General features: G+C 57.6%; 1 protein-coding gene across 3 annotated transcripts; it reads right to left on the bottom strand.

Moving 5' to 3' along the window:
- Positions 1-1920: 1920 nt before the first annotated feature.
- DDN (dendrin) lies at positions 1921-8831 on the bottom strand. 3 transcript variants are annotated; one of them, XM_082421364.1, is made up of 3 exons: positions 7695-8831; positions 5773-5894; positions 1921-5365 (listed from the first exon to the last, which is right to left on the bottom strand). In XM_082421364.1, exons 2-3 carry the CDS (start codon positions 5817-5819, stop codon positions 3490-3492), a joined length of 1923 nt encoding a protein of 640 aa, XP_082277490.1. In that variant the 5' UTR covers positions 5820-5894; positions 7695-8831; the 3' UTR covers positions 1921-3489. The 3 variants fall into 3 exon arrangements, with proteins under 3 accessions (XP_082277490.1, XP_082277488.1, XP_082277489.1); XM_082421362.1 differs by having other exon boundaries at positions 5773-5844; XM_082421363.1 differs by lacking the exon at positions 7695-8831 and having other exon boundaries at positions 5773-5987.
- Positions 8832-8844: the final 13 nt, after the last annotated feature.

Here is an 8844-nt window from a genome sequence, read left to right as displayed (position 1 = left end):
GGCATCTTAACCACCCAAGTGCTCCCAGTACACCATTCACCCGTTCAAGGGGCTGTTTGTCTCCACCCCAGGGATCCCCTCTACTCTCCGCCTCTGCTGCCTGTTCCTCCTCTTCCCTTACCTCTACTCTCTCTTCCCGTCTCCTAGCCCAATACCCCAACACTAATGACATAGCCCTAGAGAGAAATAATAATCAGAGCTTAACACATATATCACTTACTATGTACCAGGCGTTGTTCCAAGTGCTTTACATATTGAATCATTTCATCCTCCCAACAAGCCTATGAAAAAGCACTATTAATAACCTCATTTTATAACTGAGGATACCAAGGCACAGAGAGGTTGAGTAATTGCCCAAGGTCATACGGCTAGTATGAGGTAGGTACAAGATTTAAACCCAGGCTGCCAGGTCCCAGAGTCCGTGTTCTGAACACAACACTACCATAGTTCTCTAACAATGATAGCAGTGTGGGTAAGCTCTTAGAAACTGGCCTCCTGTGTGCTCAGCCTCAAAGAGGCCCAGGCAGCATAGTGGAGACCACCTCCACAAGGCCAGCCCCTCCACTTTCCCATGCAGCTCACCTCTCCTGCCAGCCCCAGAGCCCTGGAGCCCCTGGGCTACAGCAAATTCCAGGCAGATGCTCTCGCCACTGCCCTGGTCTTCCTCAGTCTTCCTCCTAGCCTGAAGTCCATCCTCTTCTCAGGCCCAGAGGTCAAAGGCACACACCCCTCAGCTGGACCAGGCTCACCCCAGCCTGGCCTCAGGTTTCACTCCTGCCTTTATCTTCCACAACTCCTCTGAATGTATCCTCAACTCCAGTCAAACCAGACCATTTGATAATTTCCTAAACATACCCTGTTCCCCTATGTCCATGCCTCTATTTTTGCTCTTCCCTCTACTTGGAACCTCTTTCCCCGAATTCTATCTCAGATGCCACCTCCTCCATGGAGCCTTTCCTGATCTCATAAAATCCATACAATCTGCCTTGTTTGATTCCTTAGAGTACTTAACACCCACTGCTCAATCTATCATTATTTGTGTGTTTTCCTCTTCACCCCATTGTCAGGCAGGTGTTACTCATCTCTTTCCTGGAACCCAGCTTAGTGCCTGGTTCCCCTCAGGTGCTCAGTAAATGCTCAGTAGTTATAATCGGTAGAAGTTAGAATTGTAGGTGGAAGGGAGACAGAACTCAGGAACCTTTGATCTCTGCCCAAGGTGAACCCCAATTACTTTACTTCCTCCAGCAAGAGCTAACTTGAAACCTGGCAGTGTGGGTTCCAGGCAGCTTCTGGAATGGAAGGACCTTCCTGGGTGACTCTGACCGAGGTTCTCCATTTAGGTTCAAAGCCCAAAGAGGACACCCTCCCCCCGCCCCATTCCACTGAACCAAGGCCCGGCTTAGGGTCCGGTCCAGCGGCCTCCCTACCCTGCCCCCTCCCCGTCCTGCCCAGCCTCTCCTGGTGCGGGTGGGGAGTGACACTGAGATAATTGGAGACCAAAACTATACGCGGTTTGAGAGCGGGGCTTGGGATCTGAACGCTGAGCCTGAGTTGGAGTTGGCAGGACTCCGTGGGGGTGGGGGGCAGAGGCGGGGCCGAGGGCCGGGCCAGGACTCGGAGACTGAGTCTGAGCGAAGCCCCCGCGCCTGCCGAGTCGGCGGCTAAATTTACCCAGGCTGACTCAGCCCTTGCCCGGAATGGGGGGTGGGGGGAGGGCATCGGGGCAATGGGAAGAGCCAGCGGGGGTGGGGTGGGGGGCAAGGAACGGAGAGTCCGGCCTGGGGGAGACAGGGGTGGGCAGGGAGTTTCCATCCAATAAAGGAGTCTCCTCCACCGCCCACCAGGCGGGAAGAAGCGCAGGAGCCCTGGGGGAGGGACACTATGGGGAATAGGTCGGTGAAAGGAAGAAGATGTCAAGGCTGGACAAAGGGAAGCTTAGATTTATTGAGCGCCTACTGTGTACCAGGCACTGTGCAAGGCGCTTTACATACATTATCGCATTAAGTCCTCACAACAACCCTGCGAGGTAGGTGTTTATAAACCCCCATTTGACGGATGAGGAAACTGAGGCTCAGGGAGGTGAAGTGATTTGACCAAGTTCACATGGCTAGTAAATAGAGACAGAAGAGGTGCCCGAGATCGAAGAAAAAAAAAATACTTCAATGTCTGGGTCCCAAGCCGTTTGGTGTGGATAGTACAAAGAGGGGCTCCGCGCGCTCCAGAGGTCTGCAAGGCCAGAGGCCTGCTCCCGATCTCGCAAGACTGGAGACAGCAAGGCGGGGGACACGCGCGCAGTAACTCGGGAGCAATTGATTAACTGGCAGTGCCGGGGTTGGAGGGACTCGCGGACTAGCTACCAGGGAAATCCGCGACCTGCGCGCGCCCCGTAGTGGCTACAGCGAGTATCACACCCCACACCTACAGGCTTTTGGGGACCAGCCTCCCTCTTCCTTCCCTGGCTGGTTTCTGGAAGAGGCAGACATGCAAGACATTCTCAGGGTTCTTTCAGATGGGTGATACCACCTGAGTGGGAAATCGTGGTAACTATTCAGAGCATCGCTAAGGAACACCGGGGAGGAGGAAAAGGGGAAGGCCTAAAAAAGTCCCAAGCCGCTCAGCTCAGACCACCACAAGCCAGGGACAGTGACAAGGCCACCACCCTGCACTGCCTTGGGGGTCCTACGCCTAAACCTGAGACTGGAATAGAAGCCCTTGCCCACTTACTCGGCTCTTCTGCAAACACTGCACAGTCTCTTGAATTGAGAGTGAATGCAGGTGTCAAAGAAGCCACCCAGGGACCCTCAGACTCTGTTCACTTATTCCTAACTGTCTTGGCTTGTGGAGGCGAGGAGTAGATAAACGCCTCCCCAAGGACTCCAAAACATCAGGGATGGACGTTAGAACTCCCCTGTTTTACATACTATAGGGCCTGGAGAGGGGAGGCGACTTGCCTAAGGTCACCCAGCAAACCAGTGTCAGAGTTGGGATTGGGAGCCAAAACCTGTGACACCAAAGTGAGTCCTCTTTCTGCTTTGCTGGTGGCTTCTGCCAAGAGCCCCTCCTCTTCTGCCAAGGGCCTCTCCACCACCTGGTCACCTCAGTCCGAAGCCTCTCCATCACTTTCCCCCTCCTGCCCAGAGGCCCTGCCCTGAAGTTGCCCTATGACTATCTCATCCCTGTTCTCCTGCCTTATCCTGGCTAGGCCTCTCTGCTCAACTCCATGCCTAGTGCGTCGGCCCCTGCTGAAGACCTTACCCGAGTGCCCTGAATGGAGCAAAAGTTAAAGTCTACTGCGCACCCTCATCTCTCCTGAAAAAAAAAAAATCATGAATTGACATAAGCTCCCTTTCCTTTCATCTGTGCGCCTTCTATTTTGAGTATGGGAACGGGTATAGGTAAGAGGTACAAGGAAGTCTGTGAGGAAGAAAGGGGACACAAATACAATAAAGGGCCTCTCACTGTCGCTCCCTATTTCCCTGTGGGGTCCCCTTAGTGTCCCTCGCCCCCGAAGAGGACCTCCTCGGTTCGGCTGATGACATCTAGAATCTCTCGGATATTGTCGCTCAGCTCGGCTGCCTTCCCGCCTTCCGGGGGCCCGGTCCGCTCGTTCCGCCAGGAGGCGCCCGAGGCTTCTGTGTCGCTTCCATCAGAAGAGCTGCTATGGACGCTGAGCTCCGCAGCTTCGTCGGAGTCGGAGTCCGGGGCGGTGTGGCGGCGGATGCGGGACACGGCTTCCCGCAGGGCCCCGGCATAGGGCCCCGGGGTCCGCGCCCAGCCCCGGCCTGCGCGCCGCGGGACTGCCGCCACTTCCTCCGAGCCCTCGGCACCGCGCGCGCCTCCCGAAGCCGCTGGGCCTAAGGCTGAATGCTCTGGGCTACCTGGCTGCGTGGGGGCATCCTGCAGGTTTACTTCGCCGACCGGGAGCCCCAAGATGCGGGAGGCGCGCTCCTCCAGTGAGGAGTCCGCGGACTTCCCGCCCTCAGCTTCGAGCCCACGTCCCCCACCGGGCTGGTGTGAAGGGCGACTGCTCAACAGCAGCTTTCGGCAAGGGGAGGGAAGGACCGCGGCCCCCTCTCCCTCCTCCTTGTTGGGCTTCAGTTGGGTGGGGGCATTCCCCACAAGGCGCGGCACCCCAGCGGGCAAAAGCTGCACATGCTGGGTTCGAGGGGTCGGAACATACTGGGACCGTATCACCACGCAAGTGGCGTCAATGACAAAGACGCCTTCCCCACGAGCCGGGCCACGGGAACTTCGGGGCAGGGTGTGGGGGCGGCGGGTCGCCTTCCAACCCTCCAAGGTCTCGGGTCCTGCCTCCTCTCTATGACCCAGGGACTCCCTCCATCCCGTGCCTCCCGGAGCCCAGGGTCTGGGGAGGGTCTGGCTATGTCGGGGCGGCTGCTTTTTAACGGAGGGCATCCAGCACTTGGGGAGCCAGCTCTGTTCTCTCCCTTCTCTCCCTTCCCCGGAGCCCTTGGGATGGGGCCTGGACCTGGGAGCAGGGCGCGGGGGGCTGGGAGTGGCAGGTGCAGACCCTGCAGGAACTGTCTCCGTGCCTGGGTTCCCAGTAGCTTTGGCTTGGGGATGGCCGTCGCTACCACTCTTCAGGCCAGCAGCAGCAGCCAGCCTCAGGCTTCTCTCCGCGGCCCCCTTACCGGACTCCAGCCTTGGCCTGGCTGTTCCACAGCCTGGGGATCCCCCCAGGAGACCCCGGCCCTGACGGAGACCCCAGGCCCCTAGGACGTCCCGGTAGATCCGAGGATCTAGCCTCTTCTTTGCGCACCCTCCCTCTGTCCTGGTCGGAGCAGGGGTTGAAGAGGCGGGCGCCTGCGAGGGCTCGGGTCCTCGCTTAGTCCCCAGGGTCCTGTGGGGGCCTTCGTAAGAGGGTGGAGCCACGTAGGGTGGCGGCCGGTCCCAGCGGCGTCGCGGGGCCATTCCGGCAGCACCTCTCAGCAGCAGGTGAGCTTCGTAGCTGGGGGGCCCTGGCCGCCGACCTCCCCAGGGCCCCGCCCACGCCGCCCCTGGATTGCTCTGCGGCTGCGCGGATGGACGGGGCGGTCGCCCCACGGACCCCAGGCGCTCCGGCCGTGAGAGAGCTGGGAGCCCTGCAGGCTGGGCCACCCGAGGGGCGTTCCGAGGCTCCGGGCGGGGCCGACCAGGGGGACTCCTTCGGGCCCCACCAGCCTTGCGCCTTTTTCTCTCAGTCTCCTTGGCCTCCCGCTCCTGCGATGCCGCTTTCCTTTTCTCTTGCTCCCGGGCTCGGGCCTCGGCCGGGGGCCCCGCCCGCCAGTTGGTCGCCTCCTGCAGCACCCTGGAGGCCCAGGGCCGGCGGGGCGGCGGCTCAGGGGATCCCGGGCGCGGCCCACACCTGGGACAATGAGCAGGAACCCAGGTGAGCAGTTTGTGGGGGAAGGGAGCCGAGGTCCGGGGAGCTGGGAGCGCTGCAGACCACTTGGGGCCGCCTTGTGGAGGGGAGTGTGTGAGTGGGTGCGCGTGTGCACGTGCGTATATGTTAGGGTTGAAGTCGAAGCGGGACTCCTCACCATCTCTCCATACACACTTTAACAGCGTCTGCCCCATCTCACCTGCCCTTTCTCACGCCCACTCCTGTCCCCCCAAACAAACGGGATGAGTCAAGCCCCAGCCCTCGGGATGGGGTGGGGGGAGGCGTGGGAAAGAGAAGGGGGAACAGCAGCCCTGGCTGGTGCCCACGGGAAGGTCCAGACCCCAATCCCTGCCCCACCACTCTCTTCCCCTTACCCCTCCTTCACTCACGTGCGGCTCTGGGGCCCGCGGGCCCAGTGGCTGGCCTGGAAGTCCATGAGCTGTCGAGGAGGGGCGCGGCGACTATAATGACAGGAAATAGTCTTCACTTCGATCACCAGCAGCTTTGATTTCTGCACCCAGAGGCAGCTGCCAGACTCCTCATCCTGGAGCTCCCGGGGGCTATCGGGCCCCTCGGAGAATAGGTGGCCATCCAGCATCCTGCCCCACCCCACCCCGGCCCCCCACCCTCCCACCCGCCCCGAAAGCCCCCTCCCAGCCCGGGGAGCCGGCGCCCACTGCAGAGCGGCAGGCCCAGCGACTGGGGACTATATATACCCAGGCACACGTGTGTGCCTGTCTGTGTGTGTGCGCGCGCATGTGACACGGCGAGGACGGCTCCTCGCTGCTACCTCCCCCACGTGCACGACCGCCTCCTAGGGCCCGGGATTGGGCGCCCCTTCCCACTGCTCTTGTCCCCCAAGCCTGATGGGACCTGCACGAGTGGGCAGGGGATTTCTTGTTCTCGCCAAGCTGACAGCGCCCGCCCCCATTTCTTCAACCTTCCCGCCGTTTTAACCCTTCATTCTCCTGCTTGTCAGGGTGCCTGACCAGCAGCGTTCTGCCCCTGACTTCCTGCCTCGGACTTTGTTTTCTCCGACAGGGAGGTGATGGGAATGGAACTCAAGGTCTCCGCCTGCCACTCTCTGCTGGTTTCCATGGGGTTGGGGTGCAGGAGGGGCTGGCCCACGGCTGGGGGGGTTATTTTTAGCGGCAGTGGCGTTCGGGCGCAGAGAGGAGATGAGTAACCAGCTTCCACGCGGTGGAGGGAGGAGGCGGTGGCTTTCACGCAGCCTTTGTGCGACTCTGGGGGAGAGCTGCCTCCAAGCTCAAAAAGGGTCACCCCCCCAACACACACACCATTAACTCCTTACCCTCTCAGTGCTGTGCTCAGGGCTGCTGGTGCAGCATGACAGGAGTCTGTCTTAGCCATCGAAGCTGCCCACACTCTCATTCTAAGATGTTTGTCCTTGGGCACCCATGGAGCCCTCTCCCTGAGGCAGGCTCTCTCCCCCAGCCCAGAAGCCTGGATTTAGCGGTCATAATGTTCTCAGCCTGAGCTCTGCTCAGCTTTATGGAGGACAGACTAGGGTGCATACCCACTTGCACCCTCTCAGAGGGTATAGAGGAGGAATGGCGTGCTCCCTTGGCAAAACTAATCCCCTAGCAACTGAAATGATAAAAGTGGCCCCTATTTCCCAGTGTAGATCTCTCCATCACCACTACCACAATGCCTGGCTGACTCAACCCCCACCTGAAGTTGTGCTCAAGACCATCACCTTTTAGGCTCATTCTGTCCCAGGGGGGTTGTTGCTTACATCTACATGATCCCTCCCCCCAAGCCTCTACCAGGTGTCCCCTGATTCACCATGGTAATGTTAGTGGCAGCACAGCCCACGCCAACCCTTCCATGCAGAGACTTAGCAACCATGCCTGGCAACCATGGCAGCAGTTCCAGTGGAGAGGAGGGGTGCGGGGAGGTGGGAGAAAAGAGTGTGTATGGCAATGGTTCCTGAAGAAGGGATAATTCGCCTCTCCTGAGAGGAACAGGTAAGAATAGAAGGCTATGAAGCTCCCAAATTTTGTCCCTTGTCTTTCTTTCTGCTCCATCCTCAGACTCTGAGACTGACTGGTTGGGTTTTAGGGGGCAACGGGAGAAGCAGATCCCAATTTGTTTTCCACCAAAGTACATGCAGCCCTTGGGCACAGACCCTTCATTTTAAGGTGATGAGCCAGGAGGGTTGTTTTAGGACAGAGACTGACTTACTGAGAACCAGAGAAACAAAACCCAGGCCTCCTGCTCCCTAACATGGACCTTTAGAGAGAACCCAAACATCCCCTATCCCATCCAGTCGACCCCACTTTACACCTACCAGGTGCACCGATGTCTCTCTGCTTGAAGGTGCTTCCTTCCACCCAGGTCCCAACAGAGCCCTAAGGCTTTAAAGGTCCTTGCCTCCTCCCTAGACATGATGGAATGTGACATAAGGAGACATCTGTCCTTTCCATCATTCACCCACGCCCACACAAACATACCCTGATTCTAATAACTTGGAAGCCTCCCTCCCTCAGGTCTGGGAATGTGCTATGAGAGCTGTGAAGGGATGAATGCAGAAGCAGGGGCTTCTCCAAAGCCATGATGCAGCACTGAAAGCTGACCTCTGACCGGTGCCCTGATGCTTCTCTGTGTTCCATCAAGAAGCCTGGTTTGGAGGAACCAGTATGGTATGGCTGGGTTCATCCCAGTTCTTAGGCACAGTGTGGGTAGGGATACACACAGGAGTTACTCTGAAATTCTTTCAAATCTTGGATAGGAAATGGTTATCATACCTGTAAGGCAGTGGTGAGATGGTACCCAGAATGTGGTTCATAGCGAACAATCTAGCAGTCCTTACGGTGCTCGGTGCTGACTACTGTTTTGGTCCGCATGGTTTCAGCACAGGGAAAGGGTCTGATGGGGTGACCATAATCCTGCTGCTCCCCACCCCCTACTCTCCAGCTCATATCTACCTTGGAAGAAAGGGATTTGTGAGTTCAAAGACAGTGCCAGCTCAGCAGAATCCAAAGAGTCCCACCTTCTCTAAGAAAAGTTGATAGTGGCAGGTCTCTGCCTACCTAAAGGAGATCCTCGGTCTGTTACGGGATTTTCCTTGGGTGCCAGCTATGGTCCAGGCAGAGGAGAAAGTGAGGTGATAAGGAGACTGCAGGGAATAGGGTGGGGAATAGCTATTAACAGAGAATTAGAAAGGCAGTAAATCTAGTGTAGTGGTGAAGTGCATGAGCTCTAAGGCAAGACTATTTCGGCTCAAATCCTAGCTCTACTTTTTATTAACGGTGTGGCCCTAGGCTAGTTACTTGGCCTCTCTGTGCCTCAGTTAAAAGAAAAAAAGATCTGTAAAACTGAAATAGTATCTACTATTGTTCTGAGGATTAGTTGAATACATGTAAAGCACTGAGAACGGTGCCTGGCACACAGCTTTATATATATGTGTGTGTGCTATTATTGTTGTTATTAATGATGAG

Source organism: Balaenoptera physalus, assembly GCF_965194825.1.
Source record: "Balaenoptera physalus genome assembly, chromosome: 13".
Lineage (NCBI taxonomy): Eukaryota > Metazoa > Chordata > Mammalia > Artiodactyla > Balaenopteridae > Balaenoptera > Balaenoptera physalus.
Note: the sequence above shows the minus strand (reverse complement) of the source record. Positions and strands in the feature narration are given on the sequence as shown.

What these genes read in the sequence shown, in the direction of transcription:
- DDN (XM_082421362.1), bottom strand. Translation starts at nt 7,855, where the DNA reads ATGTTTGTGTGGGCGTGGGTGAATGATGGAAAGGACAGATGTCTCCTT. An exon ending in GAGAGACATCGGTGCACCTG is followed by an intron (nt 5,845 to 7,694) that starts GTAGGTGTAAAG and finishes CTGTCATTATAG; the next exon opens with TCGCCGCGCCCCTCCTCGAC. An exon ending in CGCGGGCCCCAGAGCCGCAC is followed by an intron (nt 5,366 to 5,772) that starts GTGAGTGAAGGA and finishes TCATTGTCCCAG; the next exon opens with GTGTGGGCCGCGCCCGGGAT.